Below are 24,475 nucleotides of genomic sequence, written 5' to 3' on the forward strand. Positions count from 1 at the left end.
AAGCAGTTTATTTTCACGGAATCTCATTCGAAAGTAGGAATTCCTTCACAATGCATGGCTTAAGTCTGCAACAGAATTCTCTTTCAAGCTTCACTGCTGAGCAGCTTGCTTCAGAGTAGTCCTATTAATATTATTGAAATTATTCTACAGTGGGTTATTTGAAATTTTGACATAATTCCTTGTGTTGTGACTTTTATATATATATTCTTTAGAATATGGCTTCTGAATATCCAAACTTACTTTCTGTAGGCATTCCTGTAATGCTTTGCAAGATTCTTTGATGCTGCCATGGCAAAAAGCAGGAACTGTGTGGTACAGGAAGACATGTGGGCGTCTCTGGTTCTTGTGATTTGTTAAGTCTCACCTATTATGCTAGCAGCATCGGTCACCCCATCTGCAGCACAAATGGCTTGTGAGGGTAGGGGGTAATGTGCTAAAGATAGTGCTGCGCATTCCACAGCATCTAATGTAGCCCTAGACTCTTAAAAGCAGCTGGTAACTTTGTGCTTAAGAGTGGATTCTGATAAACTGCTGACATGAAGCTACCGAGAAATGACTACAACATGTGTTCACACAATATTGCCAAGATGTTCTGTTTGTGGTCCAATAAAAATCCAGTTTACCGAAGTATTTTGTTTTCATCTGGGGGGGGGGATTTATTTTACATGAGAGGGGAAAAGCTGACTTGCAGAAGTCAGGCATGCTCTAGCAAGTAAGACCAAATAAATGTCCTCCAAGAATTCTGCTGGCGTAAAATGTGATGTAGTGGTTAACTGTGTGGACTCTTAAATGAGAGAACTGGTTTGATTCCCCACTCCTCCACTTGCAGCTGCTGGAATGGCCTTGGGTTAGCCATAGCTCTGGCAGAGGTTCTCCTTGAAAGGGCAGCTGCTGTGAGAGCCCTCTCAGCCCAACCCACCTCACAGGGTGTCTGGGGGGGGAGAATATATAGGAGATTGTAAGCCGCTCTGAGTCTCTAATTCAGAGAGAAGGGTGGGGTATAAATCTGCAATTCTTCTTCTTCTCTTACTAATAAAAAGTATTCCAGCATTCTGAGCCATGTTCCAGTTACATTCTGCTCTTCTTTGGTTTATTTCATTTATTTTTAAAAAGTTTTTTATTGTTGGCTTTATATTTTTGTTTAGAATCTTTTGCTGTTGCTTTGATGAAAAGTTAGGTCTCATTCCTCCAAGCAGTTGATATTTAAACAAAAAAACCCTCAGCATTTATGCGCATAGTTTCTTATTTTCTTATACTATGAAACAGGCAGTCAACGTAATTTTAGAGCTGAAGGTAATGAAATTCTTGAGTCCTGATGTAATGAGTAATATGTGAAAAGAAAATTTTCTTAATAAAAAAACCTTCACTTTTTTTGCCAAGAACCTGTTAACGTTAAAGTTAACATCCCACCTTCTCCTAAGACCTGTGTATGACTCAGGCTGAAGTTACATTTTAAATGAGAACTGTGATAGACAGCACCTATAATTACAGCCATTTTTTATCTGGCTGTTTGAACTGTCAAGCTTCTTACTGAGTGCATAAAGTACCAGAACTTGTACAGGCAGTTTATACATACATTAAATTAATCTCTCACAGCTTCTTGGTTCTCTATTTAATGCTGAAATATGCAATTCAGAAACATTTCTAAAGAATTTTGGAAAGATGTGGGCCAGGAAGAGGAATTGATGTGTTCTTTTACATTTAGTTTGGCTTTATTTGTATGATCTTCATATTTATGATGTAATCTCCTGTGCTTGCTAGTTTGAATTTGTGAACTATCACATAGTACCATATATTAACTACCATGGGTAGGACCTTTTAATCATTTGAATTCAGTGCTCATCAACAGAAGTGAGCTTCTGGAGAGCCAGTTTGACGTAGTGCAGGGGTGGCCAATGGTAACTCTCCAGATGTGTTTTGCCTACAACTCCCATCAGCCCCAGCCATTGACCATGCTGGCTGGGGCTGATGGGAATTGTAGGCAAAAAAACATCTGGAGAGCTACCGTTGGCCAGCCCTGGCTAGTGGTTAAGTGTAGTTAAGTGTGCAGACTCTTATCTGGGAGAACCGCATTTGATTCCCCACTCCTCCACTTGCACCTGCTGGAATGGCCCTGGGTCAGTCATAGCTCTGGCAGAGGTAGTCCTTGAAAGGGCAGCTGCTGTGAGAGTCCTCTCAGCCCCACCCACCTCACAGGGTTTCTGTTGTGGGAGAGGAAGATAAAGGAGATTGTGAACCACTCTGAGATTTGGAGTGGAGGGCGGGATATAAATCCAATATCATCTTCTTCTTTCTTGATTCGTAGCATATCAACTGTTATATGAATTAGCTCTTTAGATATAGTTAAAATGTCACACTTGAGTTGTTACCTCCTAGAGGGTAATGCACATGCACTTCCCTGTTCCTGGTTTGAAGATCCTATACACAGGTGCATACTTCAGGCAATGTTTCAGAAATAGGAGAGTGTGTGTGAGAAAGAGAGAATTCTAATTTAACTAAAGGGAAGGTCACAGTTATACAAACCCAGAACTGCAATAAAAAGCAGTTGAATAATTTCTGCTTGAAGCAGTTACTTAAACTGGATGTGTCCATTCATGACTAATCCAGGTGAAACCAGCCTGTGAATGTGTGTGCGGTGTCCACCACAGAGAAAGGAAAGAGGGAGCAGTGGGGGAAAGGAGGTATCAGAGAGTAGAGGGGAACAGACTGACTGGACAGGCTAAAGAAGAAAGGATCAGGATTGGAGCAGAAGAAGGGGGGACAGATGGATATGTGGCATGAGAAATGGAATGGAGAAAATTCAGTTGTGGAGCCAGATGTGGCTACAAGAAAGAAGAAGGGATGATGATATCTGGGTTTGGTCAAAAGCAAATGGAAAATGGAAAGGAGGGTGCATGGCTTGTGGAGAGTGGGATCTCAGTAACAGGGCTCCAACTCAGAGCAAGTAGAAGAGCTGAGGAGGAAAAAGTGAAAGAACCAAGCTAAAGATATGGGGGGAGAGATAGCGAAAGGGAAGGAGATTCATATGTGTTGATTGATACTAAAGATGACTACTGTCATGAGTTGTGGTGATGGAGGATCAGACCTGGTGTGAAACTGAACAGAATTTTGGGCTCAAGAGGAGTCCCTTTATGCCCTTTTCTATCAATGGTGTCAGAAAGGTTTTCTTGTTACTTGAGTACCTGTAATAGGACAGGAGATGATATTATCATGCTGACTGAAGATTTGATTAATTTATCAGGCAATTTGTATTATTTCAGTGGTCCTTGAGTAGAGATGAATATCAGGTTATTGTCTCACAGGCACCAGTCATCTGGGTGTGAGGACAGACAATGAGATCATAAAACCAGCCCTTAATGAAGGGCTATGGTAGTTTCTCACGGAAGCCTGACTGTCCCAGATTGGGCCAGCTCAAAAAGAGCTGTCCCGAAGCCTCCACACGCTTCCCAGTGAAGTGCCTGCATCCCGTCTGCCAGGCGGTGGGGTGCCTCCAGATGCAGAGGCACTTCAGAAGACAGACCTCTCTTTCTTCCCACAACGTTAAGTGCTCAAGTGCTCCCAACAGTTTTTAAGAAATACAAGGTTTGCACAGTTTTTAAGGTGGAAAAAAGTCGGAAGCGGTTTGGGGCAGCTTGGCACTTTCACACAGTCAAGTCGCCTCGCATCCACCCTGCCACTTGCAGATGCCAACTGGGCGACTGGCTGTCAGCTCAGAAATTTGCTTCCACTTCGGAAGTGGTAGCTTTTTGAGCCAACCTGCGAGGACAGAAGATGGGATGGGAGGCAGATGTTTGTGTGTGGAAGGATTTTATGCATTGATTTCAGAGCCGTCTCTGAGAACGGCCCAAAGTGCCAATCTGTAATCACCCTTAGACTGATTTCACAATACGTTTGTTCTGGGTGGAGAGCCCTTTTGCTACCGGGGTTTCTCTCCGTTTTTGCACAAGTTGCCCTGGAGCTGTGAGCTGCCGTGCTGCTATTCCGCAGCAAATGGAAACAGCTTATCAGAGGATCTCGCTTGCTGCAGAATAGCAACGCGCAACTTGCAACCCTGGGGCAACTTGTGTGAAAATGAAGAGAAGCCCCAGTAGCAAAAGGGCACTCCACCCGGAACAAGCATAGTGCAAAATCAGTGTTAGTGTCTCTAATGATTCTCTTAATTCAAGATGGAGTCTGCCTACACCTTTGGCTTCACAGACTTCAGGAGTAAACAGGTTCTAATGGTAACAATGATTTCTCTATTGAAAAATCAAAGGGAATTTTAAGTGCCTTTAGATGAAAATTTCACCCTGCATAAAATCAAAACCCTTCAAGTCTTCACTTTGAAATGGCTTTGTCTTGGAGCACTTGATGAATTTACTCCAAACCATTTGAATTTGATATCCTGTTCTAAATTAAGAAATAAAAAGGTTTGCACATTCTCAGGTGCTGCTAAGACAAGCTAAATGGATAAAAAACATGTTTTGCAATAATTAAATATTGAAATAAGGTGAGTCTTAATTGAGACAAGTTAAAACGCTGTTGGACAAGTGTTTAATTGCTTTAGGCAGAAAGTATGCCAGGCTGCCTTCTATAATAATTTTCCATGGGTTTTTTGAAACTATTGAATTGTAGAGTCTGAGAAATATTGATAATCATGTTAGATTTCTTTTTTGATAGAATGCTGAAAGAATGTATGAGAGGAAAGTAAAATGTTTGTAAGCTCCCATGACTGTTTAAGATATAACTTTACTGGCACAGACACCCAAAATACTAGCTACCCCCCTTCAGTAAGTGTTTTATGGGGTCTGAGTAATCATCTAATATTTTATTCAAATTAATACATTATTAAATTAATACTTTATTAAATTTCCAATTTTCAGGAATTCTTTGAACATGCAAAAAAGCTCTGGGACGACGAAGGAGTAAAAGCGTGCTTCGAGAGGTCAAATGAATACCAGTTGATTGATTGTGCACAATAGTAAGTGCTGCTTCTGAATGATTAAACAGAATAATGTACTTTCAGAATGCTGAGGAACTCTGCATCATTTAACCATCTAAATTTGTCAATTGAGGTTAGTGGAAAATTGCAGAAGGATTTGGGAGTTTGGGTTGGGAAGGAGTAACATCTCTGTGGCTGTTTTCTTTTATCTACCACACACCATTTCTGCAGCTCCCACACATCACCTGACTGACAGTAACTCTGCCTGTTTCTTTCCCTTCTTCCCTTCCAGTTACTCCTCCCCCAGCCTGTGTCCTCATCCTCTGAGATATAAGTGCAGTTTTGCCACAGCAGCCCGCACCAGGCCTTTGACAGTGTTCTCCTCTGGTACTCACATCCTAATGGCTAAAGGGGACTTCTAAAGCATCTCAGTGGCCTGGGGTCTCCAAGAACCTAAGGAGAAAATAGCTAGACTAGAATTAGAGCTATGACAATAAAGTGACAGTTTGCATAAGCTCTTCAGTGGTTTCTTGCTCCTGAGTAGATTAGATAAATACTCCTGCTGATGCAACACATCTCAGAATTGCTCAAAGAACCTTTTACCTTTGCTATTGGAATGGTGAATACAGAGTCTGGAATTTTACTAGAGGGTAACAAAAATTAGTTGGGCAGAGCATATTGCATATATGTGGAATCTAGCTCCCCCCCCCCTTTTTACAGGAGGATTTTAAAACTACTTGAAAACTTTTGCAAAGTTTTGTGATGCTAGCTTCCAAAAGTATTACATTTAGTTGGCATTCAGTATAGTAAATCCAAAGACTGGATTTATTATACTGACTTAGCATCCAAAGACAGGATTTTTGTTTGTTTGTTTGCAGTTATGGATACCATATTCAAACATTTTCAAAATGATAGCTAAAAACATTTTTTACCTCAAAACTGTCACTTTCCATAATACTAAAGGTTCAACGCACTAGTTGGGCACATTCTTTACAAAACAGGTCAGAAGTCCAAAACTAACAACATTTATTTCAGCATGAGCATTCATGAGTCAGCTCACTTTTGTCTCATGAATGTTTGTGATGGAATAGATGTTGTTAGTCTTTAAGGTGCCAGTGGACTTCTGTTTCATTTTACCACAATGGGCTACAATGGCTACCCCTCTTGAGCATTTTTTAGAACCAGCTTTAAAGTATTTGGTTGACTCTAATTCTGCTCAAGAAAAGCATACTTGTTAATTTTTTAGTACATTTTATCCTGCGCTTCCTTCAAGGAGTTCAAGGTGGCTTTGTTTATATCCTGCCTTTTTTTCTAAATCCCCCCATCTCTTAAAATGCTGCTCTTGAGGAATGAGAATACTAAGAAACATTATAAGATACAATGAGGGTGGGATTTGCTGTGGAATGAGGAATCAGTAGAAATTGCATACATACATACTTAGCAACATAGCAAGGTCTCCTTCCTATACAACCCATTGAGGTATGTCCCTCACTTTTTCTGATGGTCATAACTTTCAGGAGCATCTTGTTGGGAAACTCAGGGAATTGCAGGAAGAAAGGGAAGGCAGCAAAAATCTCTTCTGTGAACTGGATCAAACCTGACTTTATTTAGCTTTAAAAACATGAAACAAGCATGCAGTCAAAGATAGCCACTTTTAAATCCCTATATTTAAATGGGTGAGGATCATACACATGCTTGAACTCCCTGACAGAAATCAGAGGGATTAAAATGTGCTTAATTTTGTTTGAGTTTGATCATGCCAGTGCTAAAACAAGCTTAATTTACATTATCCCCTCTGTGTAAATAATTGTCAGTTTTAATTAAAGGCAGTAGAATAAATGGCAAACAAGTGTGTATATGTAGTAAGTGGTGTCAAGTTGCTTGAAACTGATGGCACCTCTATGAATTAATGACCTCCAGAACGTCCTGCAGTTAACAGCCTTGCTCAGGTATTGCAGACCAGAATACATGGCTTCTTTGACTGAGTCAATCCATCTCATGTTGGATCTTCCTCTTTTCTTCCTGTCTTCAATTTTTCCTAGCATTATTGTCTTTTCTAATAAATCCTGTCTTCTTGCGATATGACCAGCGGTCATTTTGTAGAAAAATAGGTGGTGGAGCTCATCCAGGGATCGTTATGTAGCTGCACATACTATTAAATGGACAAGGAGGTGGAACTCTCAGAAGGAGAAGGTGGAACTCTCAGAAAGGTGCAGGAGCTGTGCTCCTGTGAGCTCCCACTGAATCTGAGGCCTGAATATGATCAAAGTATAGTCACTTCAGTTTCGTCATGTTTAGCTTCCAGGAGAATTCAAGCTGACCTGATCTAGAATCCATAGAATAAAGTTAGAGTCCACTTATCTGTCTTTTTGGCAATCCATGCTGTCTGTAAAATGCTCCTCCCAACACCACATTTCAAATGAATCCTTACAGTTAGGATCTTTTATAGGCCTTCATGGCTGCCATTTCCAGCATCCTTCTGATTTCTTGGTTGCAGTCTCCCTTTTGGTTGATGATGAAGCCAAAGGATAGAAAATCCTTAACAGTTTCCATTTCTTAAGTGTCAGACTTAAAGTTCTGAAATTCCCCAGCAGTTATTACTTTTGTCTTTTTGATGTTCAGCTGTAATCCTGCTTTGACACTTTCTGCTTTAACCTTCATCAGTAGTCATTACAAGTATTTACCATTTTCTGCCAGCAATGTAGTGTCATCTGCATATCTCACATGGTTAATGTTCTTCTAACAGCTTTTTCACTCCACCATCATCATAGTCTAATCCAATTTTCTTTATGATACGTTCTGCATATAAATTGAAGAGACAGTGACATAAAATACATCCCTTTTACCAACTGGGAACCATTCTGTTTCTCCATATTCTGTCTTAATAGTAGCCTCTTGTATTGATTGCACATCAGAACTATCAGATGTTGTGGTACACTCATTTCTTTTAACACCAACCATAAATTTTCTCATAAGATCCAGTAACTAATGTAAAATAGCAATATAATCTCTAGTGCCTCTTCATTTCTGAATTCAATTTTTCCTTTGACATGTCTTGTTTCTTATATTTGTCTGATGTCTTTGTCTGTTTCATATATGTTAATAGTCTTTGCTATAAGATTTTGATATCTCCAGCCACTTTTATGTTAATACTGTACAATGGTCTTTAAATGGCAGAAGTTAAACAATAACAAAGGTTTGCATGAGTATCAAGTTCAGGTTTTTTTTCCTTTTTGCTTTCAGATCAGAATTTTGTTGAAATAAGAGTCATGTTAGTATATAATAAAGGATTTATGATAAATGGAAAAAAATTGTGACCAGGCAGGATATTTCACTTTGTTATGTGTGCTCTAGTTAAATCTTTGGCAAAACATTGACACATTTTTCCTTGTAACTAAAACACTTATGCAGTTCGCTTATACTGAACATTGGAAAAAGAATTTCATGCCAAAAGAAAGTATTTTTATTTTTATACACACACTCACACATGAAGTAAAAAACAGTTCACAAACCATATTTGTCTGTATTTTACAGGAAAGGATTGGGGGTTTGTATACAGTGGGAATCTGTACTATATTTTAGGTATATGAGGGCAATGTATGTAATACATATATGCACAATTCCACAGGGATAGCTATGTTAATCTCTGTAGCCAAAACAACAAAGAGTCTTGTAGCTTTGAAGATTAATTAAGTCTTTAATTGTGGCTGAACTACTGTCAGCCAGAACTCCGTTGTTTGCATCTTTTGAAATGTTGCATTCAATTGCTGCATAAACACAAGCACACAGAAACAGAAGGAATGGAGAGAAAGAAGTTATCCTAGGACATCAGTATGTTACAGGACAGGACAGACCTCAGATAAAAATAAATGTGATACAAAAGAGCAGGTATACATGCATGTGTGCTTGTGTCAGAAAATAACAGCAAGAGCGAGAATAACAAAATGTATGAATGAATTGTTGATAAGGTTGGGTGATTTTGAATGACACACATACACTTGTAATGAGGGGCTGTTACTTTCTGTGAGCAGGATTATGTACACAAATTATCTCTTCTCATACGTGTTTACTCTACATCTTGTGCATTGTAATGTAATTCACCCATGTTACACTATGTTAATCTGGGCCGTCTGGTCTCTCTGAAATAACTTCCAGCTATTTATTGCCCTGCTTCTGTTTCTAGATGTGAGCATGTGTATCCATCAGCTAAACATAACCTTTCCTTTCCCTGTGACTTAATAGCTTACAAGCCATACGTCAAAGTATTTTAAAATATGCAGCTGCATAGATAAATATGGCTAAATCACTTGCGCACTTTTTTATCCTGTTTTATAGTAAAATCTTTAATTTCTATTGTTCAGAAATGATCTGTAGGCAGTCAATCCAGGGAGTAATATACTGATTGCTGTTTGGGTCTGGACTCGCACCCCACCCCCCCGTCTGCAACAAAGAAGCTGTGGCAGTGTTGAGCCCAACAAAAGCTGGAGCAATGCAACTTGACTTGGCTCTCAGCTGAGCACAGCCTGATGCGGCTGAGTCCAAGTCGCCACAGCCCTGCCAACCCTGCAACATCACCTCCTGGGGTCCCACAGAGACAGCCCTGAATCCAAGAATGGGGCTGGCAGCCAGGAGCCCCAAGGAAAGAGTCAGGCTTGTGAGGCAGGTCAGGCCCACTGCACGGTGGAGATACCTGGAAGGAAACGAGGAGGGGGAAGTCTGGCCTCTTAGCCCTTGCCTGCACAACCCTCTGGTATAGCTGCAGGCCAAAGACAGGAGTCCCCGATGCGTGGCCACTCCCCATCTACAGCTAAACTCTGTTGCACTTGCAGGAAGGTGGGATGGGGTGGACCAAGGCCATAAATGGCCCTTTCCCCTTGCCCAGTGGGATGCCTGGGAAACGAGAGAGATGGGGACAGGAACTACTGAGGGATCAGGGTGGAAGGAGGCAGGGAAGTATAAGAGGGATGAGTCATGCAGAAGCCCCAAAGGAAGCAAGACTAGAGACTGCTTGTAACCCAGGGAGAAAGAGAGAAAGGCAGCCCTGGCAGGAGGAACGAGCAGAGGTGAAGTAACCTTGCAGTAACCTTGAAGTAACCTTCATTCTGAGGCTTCAGTAGCCCCTTGGTTCTTCCTCAGTATAGCAGAGGATGGGAGGCTGTGGGAAGCAGTTCCAGAGTGAATCATAATGGGGGCAGCTAAAAAGGATACGGGCAGTTGAGTCAACTTGATCCTTACAGTAAATGCAAAACTATTTTTCATGGGGGATTCTACTAAAATGGCCCCTCATCTCAACAGGGAAGGCAACACCTTGCATATAAGTAGCATGAAAGAGTGATGATATTTTGAAACTGTTAAATTAAAAAAAATTAGACAGTTCAAACATTTTCTGATAACATAAGTAGAAGTAAATAGGGGAGCATTTCCAATCAGTTTTGAATTTTAGCATAGCCCAATCTTTTTTAAGTAAATATTTTTGTACAGTTAACACAGGGTGTTTTTTTTTTTAGTGAATCTCTAGGATTTAATATTGGAAGCTTTGAAATAATTGGGCTAAGCCAAGTTCCCAGCCAGGAATCAGCTGTTACTAGTTGCGGTAAGGTGTAGAATCATAGAATCATAGAGTTGAGCATTATATTAATTATAGAATCATAGGTTGAGCATTATATTAATTATAGAATCAAAGGTAGGGCATTATATTAATAGAGTGGTAGTCTGAGTGCTGATGATGCTGCACTCGTCTCCCACTCGGTATCAGCTCTGCAGCATATGACGTCCTGCTTTGCAGAGGCTGCCAAGCTATTCGGCCTAGAAGTTAGTCTGAAGAAGACAGAAGTTCTCCACCAGCCTGCACCCCAGGAAGATTATCACCCTCCCTGCATCACTGTGGGTGAATCAGTTCTGAAGACAGTCCAGCAGTTCAGCTACCTGGGGTGCATCATCTCCTCAGATGCCAAGATCGACAAGGAGATTGACAGCAGGCTGGCAAAGGCAAACCGTGCATTTGGCCGACTGCACAAAAGAGTGTGGAGCAACAAGCATCTGAAAAAAGGCACAAAGATCAATGTTTACAAAGCGGTTGTGATGACAACCCTCATCTACGGCTCCGAATCGTGGGTTTTATACTGTCATCACCTGCGACTCCTCGAGCGCTTTCATCAGCGCTGCCTTCGCACCATCCTCAACATCCACTGGAGTGACTTTGTGACCAACACTGAAGTCCTCAAGCGGGCGGAGGTTACCAGCATCGAGGCACTGCTGCTGAAGACGCAGCTGCGCTGGGCAGGGCATATTTCTAGGATGGAAAACCACCGCCTTCCCAAGATTGCCCTGTATGGCGAACTCTCCACCGGCCATCGAAATAGAGGGGCACCAAAGAAGAGGTACAAGGACTCCTTGAAGAAATCCCTTGGCACCTGTCGCATCAACCATCACCAGTGGTCTGACCTAGCCTCAGATCGCAAAGCATGGAGGCACACCATCCACCAGGCTGTCTCTTCCTTTGAGAACGCACGCATAGCTGGTCTTGAGGACAAAAGGAGATTGAGGAAGAATCGCACTGCTACAGCACCAACCCTAAATCAGACTTTTCCCTGCAGCCACTGTGGCCGGACCTGCCTGTCCCGCATTGGTCTTGTCAGCCACCAGCGAGCCTGCAGCAGACGTGGACTATTGCACCCTTCTTAAATCTTCGTTCGCGAAGCCAAGCCGAGAGTCTGAATTAATAGCTTGGTACCATGTTATTGTTGATATTTGAGGGAGTCCCAAGTTCTAGTCACTTTGCAGCCAAGGATACACTGGGAAGAAGAGAGAGGCTCTTAAGAAAGAAAAGTTTCTGGAGCTTATCAAGAGAATATGGTAGTCCATTGACCCAAATTGGTCAGTATAGAGCAATTTGGGAACAATTATGGCTTTGTATAACTTTGATAAAAGCAGAATAAATTGGCCACCTTTAGTATAGAAGAATTTCTTGAGAATGGCTAGTGTCTGGAGTGAAGAAAGGGCAAGAGAGGTCTTTCTACAAACCTGAAAATGGCCCCAGATATGCATAAAAATGTGAAATAAAAAAATTGGGCAGTTTTTAAAAAGTAAAAATGATAAAAAGAACACCTGTAGTTTTAAGCAACAGATTCTCTCAGTGGCTTTTACTATGCAACCTTAGCATTCCAAGGCTTCATTCTGTCAGTAAAGGGAAGGTGGAGAGGCACCTTGGGGCCAGGCTTAGCTAGGATTGCCAGCTCCAGGTTGGGAAATTCCTGGAGATTTTGTGGTGGAGTCTGAGGTGGGTAGAGTTTGGGGAGGGGAGAAGCCTCAGCTGAATATAACACCACAGAATCAGCTCTCCAAAGCAGTCATTTTCTGCAAGGAGCCCAAGCTCTGGCATCTGGAGTTCATTGTAGCTCTAGGAGATCTCCCGTTCCATCCTGGAGATCAGCAACTCTAGGCCTGGGAGGAAACTCTGAATTACTTGATACCACCTGACTTGCATGGCTTAAATAAGCCTGGCTTCTTGCTACTGCTCAACAGCAACCACATTATGAAAGCCACTGTGGTGTAGCAGAGTTTCAGGGACACAGGTTTGAATGCTCATTGTGTTATAGAAGCTGGTTGGGTGATTTTGGACACGATCATATATTTTCAGCTTAACCTACCACCATGTGCAGTCTGGGACCATCATATCTGCAGACTGTCTCTCCTGTTATCTTTCCCAAGGAGCTGTGTATTCTTCTGATCAACATCTACTGGAGATTCCCGTGGATTTTCAGCTCTGGCTCTAGCCTGATGGAATAGCCTTCCAACTGAGCTCAGGCCTCTGTAGGATTTACAACCATTCCACAGGGCCTGTAAAACAGAGCTGTTCTGCCAGGCCTTTGGTTGAGGCAGCGAACACTGCATTAGACCAGCCCTGCCCACCCATGCTATTCACCTGTGCTATGCACAGGCACCTTCGGTATACTGATTGGTGGGAAAGCTTTGCTACTTATTAAAAATCAGTAGATTTAGTGCATATACAAGGGCAAAACTTTTCTGAGAGCACTTTAATTGCATTGTTGCCATCTTGTGGTTTATGTATAAAAATGAATTTTAATCTTTCATCATATTATGTTTTAATTTTTAAATTATTATACTTACATGTCGTGAGCCTCCCTGAGCCTGTCTGCAGGGTAGAGTGGGATTAGGCTTCCCAACCCTCCCGCCCTGGCGGGGGACCCCAGGATTTCCAGCCTCTTCCCCCGCTCCCCAAAAAAACAGAAGTGGGGGGAGGGGGAAACTGCGCCAAGGAGCATGGCAAGCCACCCCATCTCGGAGCGGGCGACGCCGCTGCATGGCTGCCGCCTCTTCTCCGCTTCGCCATAGCTGCTCCTCCGAGATGGGCTTAGGCTGAGCCCATCTCGAAGGAGCAGCTAAAATGAAGCGGAGAAAAGGCGGCAGCAGCGCAGTGGCTACGGTGAAGCGGAGAAGAGCCCCCCCCCCCCGCATGCACTTGGCAGGCGCATCCACTCCCTCCCTGGGCTGCAGAAAGGCTGTTGTGCCAGACTTTGAATTCAGATTTTTAGAGAGCAGGGGATTAGGCTGCTAATCCAGGGGGGGGGTTGGGAAGCCTAGTCTGCATGAAAATTAATGCTAGTGATATAGATCTTCACTGCAAGAAATATTTTTGACATTTAACTTTTTCAAGCAGTGTTCTTTGTTCTAAGATGTAAATAGTTAGAAATTTCCTTGAAAATACGGTTTTCCAAATATTATAGTGTGACCATAGGGTGGGAGCTAAGTTTTGTGGGTTTTGTTTGGCAATCTAATATTATGACTCTACCTAGGGATGTGCATCTGGAGCCCACTTTTGTATACGTGTGTATAGGGTTATATGTAGATAAAGTGCAATGGACTATGGTTTGAACATTAGAGATACTGTTGATCAGAAAAGCTACAATAATAATAGTATTAAGGGAAGTCATTAATACTGTCTGAATTAGTGTAAGACAATTGGTAATGTTAGAATTAGCTGCCCTTCCCTAAATAACATGTACCTTTTTTAGAAGCAGTAATGTTTCTAGAATGTTAGTGGTGGTATTCTCATTCTTAAGAAGTTAGAATGCTTATAATGCTGTCATACAGTAGTTCACTGATAGTTCCCGATAATTCATTGCTCTTTGTAGACCATTCATTTCCTCCCTCCCCCCTTCCACAAGAGAACCATTTCATCTCTGTAATATGAGAGGTGTAGCTAAGGCAAGCTGTAGCTATTTTTAAACTTCATCAGTACTGTAGAAAAGAAAACCAGCCAATTGTTATATGTTGGGTAGTATCAAGGGAGTGTCCCTGCATTGTGGTGTAAACAAAGACAGTTGGCACTGGACATGAGGTTAAGTTATACAAAAAGTAAAAAGGAAATGGATCGTTTATAAAATGTATTTAATTTGACTGTTAATAATGCTTCCTGGAAATGAACAGAAGGTTTTTATTATTCTGCTGTTATAGCCAATCATACAGTGATGGAGTCACTTTATTTTTAAAGTGTTTTTTTTTTTTTGCTACAGTTCTACAGAACTGTACACTGAATATTCATTTCACAAACCATATAAGCAAAGGGAAATAATGCCTTACGGGAGGGTAGATGATTGGCCTTTGTGACTAAAATTACATTGTTTACATTTAAAGACAATAAAAAATACTGTTGAATTGTACCAGACTTTGTTTGTTAACATTCAGATTAACAGATAACAAGTGCTATAGTTATAGCATATATTTTGACAAGAAAGTAATGAAGTTTCAATTTGGGATATGTAGAATTAGCACCTGATGCTAGACGTTTACATTATTACTAATTTTAAGTCAATAAACAACTAACATTTATATTAAGACATTATCCTAAGCTTCTGTTCCAGGAGGTAGGTAAAATTTATTGTATGTGACGAAATATTATCATGGTATAACAAAAACAGCAGCCTAAGCAATGATAAATAAAACAACAATGAAGCAAAATAAAGCTGAGACAGATGTTAAAATTTCTAGAGCCAAAACACAAATTGCAGCACATTAAATGTTATGCAACAATTTAACACAGATTTTCATGATTGCCAATACATACAGAGACATCATATAGCTAACAGAAATTATAGAATTTAAGAATTGGTTATCACCTGATGGGCCTTCTAGGAAAAGGTTTCAGAGAATGTTATCCCAAAGTACTTGAAACTACTACACTGATCTATTGCGATATTTTCTTTCTGCCCCCTGAATTTATGAGACTTTTGTTCAGAAACCATCTTCTTAGTCATGGAGTAGTTGGCGCATAGTGTTGCTTCTTTACAGAAATTGCTAAACCTGTGCAACATCCTTATGTGGCAAGTAGGACACAGTAGAACTATGTCATCATCAGCATGCAGAAGAATAGTTACTTTTGGTTGATCACATGAGGGTGGAAAGAGCTCTGGACCTGATAATCTCACCACTGTATTTTGAGATTTAGCTTAAAAAGCAACATTCAGAAAACCCCCTGAGAATTGGAATTTCGTCAGTTAGGGATCCAGCCACTCTTATTTTAGCTGATAAATTGCTGTCGAATTCATGCATCAAGGAGAAGAATGGATTTATACCCCACACTTCACTCGGCGTCTCAGAGCAGTCCCCTCCCCACAACATACACCCTATGAAGTAGGTGGGGCTGAGAGAGTTCTCAGAGAACTTCTCTTGAGATAACAGCTGTGCTGAGAACTTGTGGCTGACTCAAGGTCACAGCAGCAGCTGCATGTGGAGGAGTGGGAAATCAAGCCCTGTTCTCCCAGGTAAGAGTCTGTGCACTTAACCACTACACCAAACTGGTTCTCAAAATAATAACCATATGTTTATAATGCCAGCTTTGACCAGAAGTAGTTCCTGTCCACTCAGTCATACACAGCTTTTAGGTCTCCAGATGTTAGTAGGGCCCCTTATACAATTTGAAGCAGCATGATCAAGTGTACTTATCTGAAGTCTACTTGCTCTGAGCAGATGACATGGTTGGAGGTTTTCCAGTCCTCCAGTTTACCAAGGAGATATTCACTGTACATTTTGGAAGCTGTGTCCAGCAGGCTAACCAGGCAACAGATATTGTGGACCTGCTTGTAACCATTTTAAACTATTGAGTTTCCACCCTATGGGGGGAAATGCTGCTGTGTTGATATGAGTAAACAGGTTGGCCAAGACTGGAGTCCACTAACCAGGGAATTATTAAATAGTTCTTGAGGAATCATGTCCTCCATAGCACCTTGCCAGAAGAAAGGGAGTTAAACAGACCTTTGATACCAGGAGCTGATTTCAGGGGGCCGCTGGAGCTGTGCTAATATATTGGCAAAGCCCGTATAACATAGCTTGCTGGTGTAACATTATACCTTATGGCATTATATTTGTATTAGTGCATCTTGCAGTGATGAGATGTTACCTGCCCTCTGAATTCACAGTTTGGGAAAGGAGATGGTTGATTTACATTCTGTTGATGCTCAAAGGTTAGCATAAAACACTTAAGGTGTTTTGCTGCAATTGCCATTACCACTCCTTTCTTCTCACTCCTTTCTCCTCTCCTCTAATGCCCCTGCCCAGCAACCAGGAGACATAAACCATACATGCTCTTTATAGGGTTCCTCACCTCACACAAATTACTTCATGTCATGAGATACTCATCACCATTTCTGTTTCCCTAGCTACAAATAGACAGAAATGGTGTCTGAACTTTTGCAGGAGTCTGGGAACTGCCATGCCTGGCTTGCCATGTTGCTTTTAAGAGATGTGGAGGAACAAGAACATTCTATAGCAGCTTGTGGTGGTGGCAAGCAGTGAAGCATTTGTATTTCTGTTGAGGTTGCAAAATAAGGTTAGAAAGCTCCTTTTTATTGTCTAGCAACTTGGGACTTTGGGCTAGCTGTGCTTCCCCCCAGTAGAAAAAGGGCTGTTCTTATAATATGTATTAAAGCCTTAGAACTGTGCAGACAATTATGTAAAGAAACATTAATTACAATGATACTTGTATTCTCCTGTCTGTATATCTATTTCTCAGGCCTGAGCAGATCTGTGGATATCTAATTCCTGTACATGGGGATGGTCAGGGCTTTTTTTGAGCCAGAACACACAGGAACGCAATTCCACCTGGCTTGGTGGCAGGGGGTGTGGCCTAATATGCAAATGAGTTCCTGCTGGGCTTTTTTTTAAAAAAAGCCTTGGGATGGTGTATATCAGCCAATAGCTATGTACCATGATTTTACTTTTACTTGATAAGATGTTGCTTTATCATGTAAAGACACATCTTGGATTGCTCCTCCATATAAAAATTACCTGTGGACAAATAACAAAATGCAAGGAAGAGGGCTAAGCTACAGCCTTTCTCCCTCAAATGCAGTTTCAATTTACAGAGAAATCTTGTGTGAAGAAGCATTCCATCCTGGGAGCTCCTGTGTATAACCTGGAATAGTACAGCCCAGACGTAGGTACTACCTCAAATGCCTTTTAGAACAAATACTTAGGTTTCTGAAATTGTTAAGATAGTTGCTACTGTAAGGTAGAACATTTTTGGCAGTGACTTAATATTTTAATAAATAAACCAGGCTGGTGCCTAGATAATATTTAGAGTTCTGATATCCAATAGTAGGCCCCATTCAAACAACCTTTTATAATATGTTTTTTCAGCCAGTTGCTAACGGATTTTTGTTTCATTTCAGACACAGCCATTTTAGTTCCCAGATGCTAACAAATTTTATTTACCTTTTCATATAGATCTGCTTGCATCCTGTTGGCAAAGTGGGGCTGAGCCATTTTTAATGAAAATTGCTTTCTTCAGTTTTCATATCTTCTTTGTGCTTTTAAATTATTGTCGTGTGCTGTTTAAAATGTCTCCAGTGCTCCTAAAAGTGTCAGTTTCCCCCCACCCCTTTGCACACCATGTTTTTCCTTGTACGCAATAGCATTAAACCAAAATAGCAGTTCAGTGTTGTAATGGGACCATTGAGATTATGCCTATTTGGGCGTAGCGCTACAGTACCCAACTTAGAATATTAAAGAATGCAAGAAAGAACACACCATGAAAAGGGATTGTGTGTGTGGTGGGGGGGGATTGGAAATGGCACTGTTTGAAATGGCCAGAATGCATCAGAGCACTTTAGAGATGGCTCATAAATGGATTGAAATATGTTGTATGAAACCTCTGTCCCCATATTGCTTTACTCAAAATCGGACCAACAATGGATAACATTCAGTTTAGAATTGTAATGTGAAAGGGGCCAGTATTTTTGTGTAATATCTTGAGGTGAAAAAAAAAATCCTGTTCTGCAGAAATTTTTTATTGGTCTTTTAATTAAAAAACAGGGTTTCAGTAATACTGTGTAATATTTAAAATGTATGATTGCTCTTAATGACTTAAGTTCTCTAGTTTTGAAGTTAAAACATTTCTTTTATCTCTTTATTTGTGCCTGCATCCTTCCCCCCCCCCCCTCAAGTTTTTCTTTAGGCAATTTCCTGATTCCTATGTGTGCTTCAGTGGAATAGTGGCAGTTATCAGAGCATGCCTTCTCTGTTTTCATTTATCGTACACCGTAAGAGGTTGAGGGCATACAATTCGTAGTCTCATTTAACATCTTATTAATTTTATTTACTTTGAAAATCATATGTCTGGTTCTCCTGGATTAGTTAGGAAATGTTTTTGTATTTTAAATCCTGGAAAAAATTTTGTGGCAGTTAAGAAGATAAGAGCTCTGCCTGATCAGACCAGTAATCCATCTAGTCCTGTGTCCTGTTTCACATAGTTGCCAACCAGTTGCCCTGAGGTCCGACAAACAGAGCAATTACATTCTTGCTGCTCCCAATATTAGCTGCTCTTTCTAGAATTTGTTTCTTTGCATTTTCAGGATTCATCTCTTGTTCATATGTGGTCTCTCTCACACACATAGGGTTGCCAATCCCCAGGTGGGGGCAGGGGATCCCCCAGTTTGGAGACCCTCCCCCTGCTTCAGGGTCATCAGAAAGTGGGGGGAGGGGAGGGAAATGTCTGCTGGGAACTCTGTCATTCCCTATGGAGATTTATTCCCATAGAAAATCATGGAGAATTGCTTTGCGGGTATCTGGGGCCCTGGGGGGGCTGTTATTTGGCGTAGAGGCGCCAAATTTTCAGTTTAGCATCTATTGCCTCTCCCCAAAATACCCCCCCAAGTTTCAAAAAGATTGAACCAGGGGGTCCAATTCTATGAGCCCCAAAAGAAGGTGCCCCTATCCTTCATTATTTCCTATGGAAGGAAGGAATTGAAAAGGTGTGTCGTCCCTTTAAATGTGATGGCCAGAACTCCCTTTGGAGTTCAATTATGCTTGTCACAGCCTTGATCTTGGCTCCACCCCTAATGTATCCTGGCTCCACCCCCAAAGTCTCCCGTCTTCTTGAATTGGACTTGGCAACCCTACACACACATGATTAAGCAAAGCAGAAATCTGATTAAGAAACTGTGTTGCTGGGTTTTTTTCCTCTGCTCTTTTTTCACACAACCTTGTCAAATCTGCAGATCTTCAGTGCAGACTTTCCCATCTGTAAAGTACCTGAAAAATTGCTGGTATGAAATTTTAACACATTAATATATATTACATTTTGCTATAAATGAATGTTGTATGGTCACTGAACAAAGTTTGTTATCTAAGTTTTGTCTTCGATAAATTGGCTGATACTATTGCTATTGTGGAAAAATCTAAAATGTATCCACTATGAGATAAATGGTTGCCTTTCTTGAATTATACATTGGGCAAAGAGTTTGTATCTGGTTGGAAAGTACACCTAGATAATAATGTGTTATCACTTCTGGCGTTTCATTAATTGTCATTTTTGGAATGCTAATTGTTCTGATTTAAATTTAATTTAAATGTGATAACCTTATAATTGTTTATTTAATTTTAATAAATTCTTCGAACTGGAAAAAAAAACAACTAAGGTTGTTAACTAAAGTACCATCAGTACTCATTCTGAAATGGAGTCCTCAACCTTTTCCAACAGAGAACAGAAATTTTTGTCTACATGATTAGATACCTAGCCAATAATGTAATGGCTAGAATATCATTAGGATCCAGGTGACCTGAGCTTAGGGTTGCCAGGCCTGACTCAGGAAATATTTGGGGATTTGGGAGTGGAGCCAGGAAAAAGGTTGTGACAAGCACAGCTGACTTCCAAAGGCCATCACAATTAAAGGGACCATGCGTCTTTTAATTCCATCCCTTCATTGGAAATAATGGAGGATAGGGGCACCTTTTGGTGCTCATAGAATTAGACCCCCTAGTCCAATCTTTTTAAAACTTAGTACGGGTTTTGAGAAGAGGCACCAGATTCTGTGCTGACAATTTGACGCCTCTACCTAAAAAAAACAGAGCCCCCAATACCCACAGATCAGTTTGTCATTATACCCTATGAGGACCAGTCTGCAAAGGGTATAATGGAGTGCCCAGCAGACATTCAACCTGTAGGCACAACTTTCTGATAACCCTGAAGTGGGGGGGAGGGCCTCCAAAGCAGGGGATCCCCTGCCCCCAACTAGGGGTTAGCAAACAATGAATGTCATATCCCATGGAACAGTAACAAACAATAGGTTACAAATATACCATCATGATTTATACAAAGTGAACAAGTAGGTATTCCACACAAGTCTCTATAAGCACCCACAATACTTATATCAGATACAGTTCCAATCTCTAATTCGAGTAGGATAAACTTTACATGATATCATTCTCACAGACCCAATTCCAGTGAAGTGATTTAAAGTGGCAAAATAGTTCCTTAATAAGTTGCAATGGTTCGGCAGCTAAGTAAGACAATATAACGTGCCAAAATTATTTTCAAATGAGTTGAGGTGTATAGAATAACCAAATTTTGAAGAAAAGTTCTTGTGCAAATAGCTTTATAGTCCATTCCAAAACTTGGTTGGACTCGGATGGAGCCCAGCTAATAGAATTGCACTGTTTCTAACATCCCTTTGTCAAAGAGGGGTTCAGGAAGTCTTGCAGCTTTTTGTAACTTGTTCAAAACTTACAAACACTATACAGAATGCAGATTCATTATTTAAAATATTAAGTGAGAAAAAACCAAACTCATCATATTCAACAACCATTTTAGCAACACAACATTCACAAGCACAGTACCGTAGAGCTTATTGCTTCAAATGGCGCATCACATCACTATTTAACAATTGCAGACTCATTTGATTAGTTACAGCCATTGAAAAACTTAAGGAGATACTGATAGGTCGAAAATTTTGGATAGTCATAAATAAGGTTTTCAAAAAGCAGGAATAGTCAATGGCATTTTTCCAATCCTGTGGCACCAGAGATTTTAAATAAATCTCTTCTCTAAGAAGAATTTTGCTGAATATCATGAATGCCATTCCGCTGTCCTGTATATTTGAAAAAACACCACAGATTTCATATCATCAATTGAATGATTGAAAATATAATGAGAGACAAGAGGTGCATCTGAAATTTTATGCTTAATGTGGGATCGGTTCTCCAAGACCCTGATCTTGACCAGTCTTCTTGTACTTCCAATATACAGTTTTGGACATGAACATAAAATTGCATAGGTTACATTATGGGATTTACAGTTGGTGATGGTCCGTAAAGGTACAGTGAAGTCTAAATCTGGTAGTTCAAATACTTTTGTTTCAATAGGCAAAGGGCATATAAGACAACCATCACAGTGATAGAGTCCTACAGTCTGCACAAGAGGACGCTGGACTCTTGCTGTGTCTGAATGTACTGATGCTGGGCTTTTATTATGTCTGAATGTAGGGGAAGAGAGATAGAAAGAGAGAACAGAGTCCCCTGGCAGTTTCAATAACATTTTATTTCCAGTATAAGTTTTTATGTGCAAGCACACTTCTTTGGAGGGAGGGAGGATTCTTCTGACAAGTATAATTTACATTGAGGAAATTATTTTGGCTTATTCCAAAAAGTATTGTCATTCACCTGCTACTGCCATTCATCATCTGAAATCACTTTTATAAAAGTTATAACTGTGGTATCTCATGCATGGCCTGGCTCTACAATGTGCCCTGCATGATCAGAAAAACTCCAGCCTTTACTAGTGTTATATTGTACTGTTTATATGTTTTGGGATGGTACACAGTAGTCAGTGACTCTTTGATTGAGGGGGGCCTACCATTTTGCATTCTAAACCATTGCCTACCAGCTATATGTAGTTCTGCTCATTATACCTGATTCTTCGTCTGAAGAAGTGAGCATGCACCTGAAAGCTTACATTCTGAATAAAACTTTGTTGGTCTTAAAGGTGCTACTTGACTCCTTCTTTGTACTCTTATTTTATCCCTTCTGTGAGATTGGACGGGAAGACAGTTGCCTTGTCCTGCTTTTTAAAATATGCACCTCACTTCTGAGAGCTGGAAGGCTAGAAGATTTCAGTGCTGAAGAGTGTCCTTGTTAATATTTTCTTTTGAGTGATGTGCTCACAGGATTAATTGTTGAGAAGCTTAATATGATTGAGAGGGAATAAATAAGTCACCAGCCTTCATCTGGAAAGTTGGGTAGCTCCCTCTTGTTATACTAGAAATGTAACCCTGTTTCTAGCCGAGAAGAGGTGCTATCTCTGATGTGACTGCTACCCCCTGCTATCAGTTAATAATAGTAATGTACAGATAAGCTAAATAAATAAATAGGCCCTTCATTATGTATTACACATTTAATATCTGTAAACATTTTTCAAATAAATTTTCCAAAGTCATCTGCCTGAATCTGTACAAACCCTCATTAAGATGATGGCATATGAAAATACTAAAATAATATTTCCATTCAGTGATATTATTTATCATCTATATTGGGCTTTTTTGATAGAAAAAGCACAGCAGAATCTTATTTGCATATTAGGCCACACCCCCTGGTACCAAGCCAGCTGGAATTGCATTCTTGTGTGATCCTGCTCAAAAAAAAACCCTGCATCTATATATTATTTGTAAGCTATCATGATTTTTTTCTAATCATTCCCCAAAAGTACACAAGAATTGTTTTCCTTTATGAAATACTGAGAAAAGTGAAGATATTCCTCACATTAATTTTATTCCTCCCCCCCCCCCATTTCTGTATTGGCTATGTTGCATAGATTTCCATATAATTTGGGCATTTTACTGATAAGGTGCCATAGTGCTATTTCTTCACTGCAGGCAATCTTACCAAAAGCAAATGAACCAGGAATATTACATCATTCTATCCCCTCTCCTTAAATTTGTTTTTGTAATTTACTCAGAAAGTCCTTAAGCATGTCTCTTTTCATGTGCATTTAATTATATTTTGGCAAGATTTTAATATCTGGTTTGGGATGTGTAATTTATTTGCTATGAACAGATAAACCTATTTTATATAAAATTACCCTTAACATCTGTGAATTCTTGGAAGAGTACAGGGCATAAATAAGTATTCCTGTTTAGTACCCAGAATTAAAGCATAGTGCATACTTTATTTATGGTTGCCAATTCCTTGTTGAGAAATTCCTGGAGATCTGGGGATACAGCCTGGGAAGGGGGAGGGAGCTCAGCAGGGATGTGATGTCATAGAGTCTACCCTCCAAAGCTGCCATTTTCTTCAGGGGAGCTGATATATATAGACTTGAGATCAATTGGAATTCTGAGTGAGTTCCATGACTCATCTGGAGGCCGGCAAACCTTTCATACAGACACACTTCTGTTTACTTACATTCACCTTAAGGCAACTAGTGTAGCAAACATAAAAGAACCATGCATTCATTTTGCACCTGCAAATACCCTTTTCAAATGTATGTTAAAAATTAAAGGAGAATGAATAGCTAATTCTAACATGTTGAAGGAATGGTGGGTGGCTTTGGTAATTCTCCAGTGGAAAGGAGGGAAGGGAGTTTTTACGCACACAAAATTAAGCAAGTGATTTATCTTAGTGGGGGTTTTTAACTCAATCATAAAATGGCAATCTAAAGTAATGAAATTTCACTGAGCTCTATGACTTTTCTTTGTTTTTCCAACACGATCACTTCAAAGATAAAAACAGATTTTGAAGAGTGGTTTTTAAAAGAAAAGAAAAATATGCCTGCAGATTTTAATAGTTCAGTTATGTTGATATTAAACAACAGTAGGCTAAATCTGTGGATTGAAGGTTGCTATGGAAACAAATGCTGTCAGTCGTGGGTCTGTTGAGGAAGAGTAAAAAAAGAGCACAAAGCCAGATAACCTGTTGCAGAAAAACAGATTATTAGTTACCAAGGTTCGTTGTTAACCAAATCATATAACTGCCTATAGATGACATTGGAAAATTGTTCGTTAACAACACTACAGACCTGTTTTATGGAAATAAATGTATATGAGTACTTTGAACAGTGAAAATGTTAGAACAAAGCAGTACACAAGTTGTACCTTTAAGACCAACTGAGGTTTATTCAGAGTGTATGCTTTCGTATGCTCTTAAGCAGACTTCATCAGACAAAACTGGAATGGCAAGCCATCTTTAAATAGAGATAAAGTGGGCATTGAGTTGGTATGTAGAGTCATGGGAATGTTTTTAGCAGATTAAAAGAATCACAAATTG

At 40.3% G+C, this 24,475-nt stretch overlaps 1 protein-coding gene across 3 annotated transcripts in view; it reads left to right on the plus strand.

Moving 5' to 3' along the window:
- Positions 1–24,475, plus strand: part of GNAL (G protein subunit alpha L) — a 221,276-nt gene that overhangs the window by 150,891 nt on the left and 45,910 nt on the right. For all 3 annotated transcript variants that reach the window (XM_060244022.1, XM_060244023.1, XM_060244025.1), the window contains exon 5: positions 4,863–4,960. In XM_060244022.1, the coding sequence (XP_060100005.1) occupies positions 4,863–4,960 (98 nt within the window). The remainder of the gene's footprint in view (positions 1–4,862; positions 4,961–24,475) is intronic.

Source organism: Heteronotia binoei, chromosome 7, assembly GCF_032191835.1.
Source record: "Heteronotia binoei isolate CCM8104 ecotype False Entrance Well chromosome 7, APGP_CSIRO_Hbin_v1, whole genome shotgun sequence".
NCBI classification, from domain to species: Eukaryota; Metazoa; Chordata; class Lepidosauria; order Squamata; family Gekkonidae; genus Heteronotia; species Heteronotia binoei.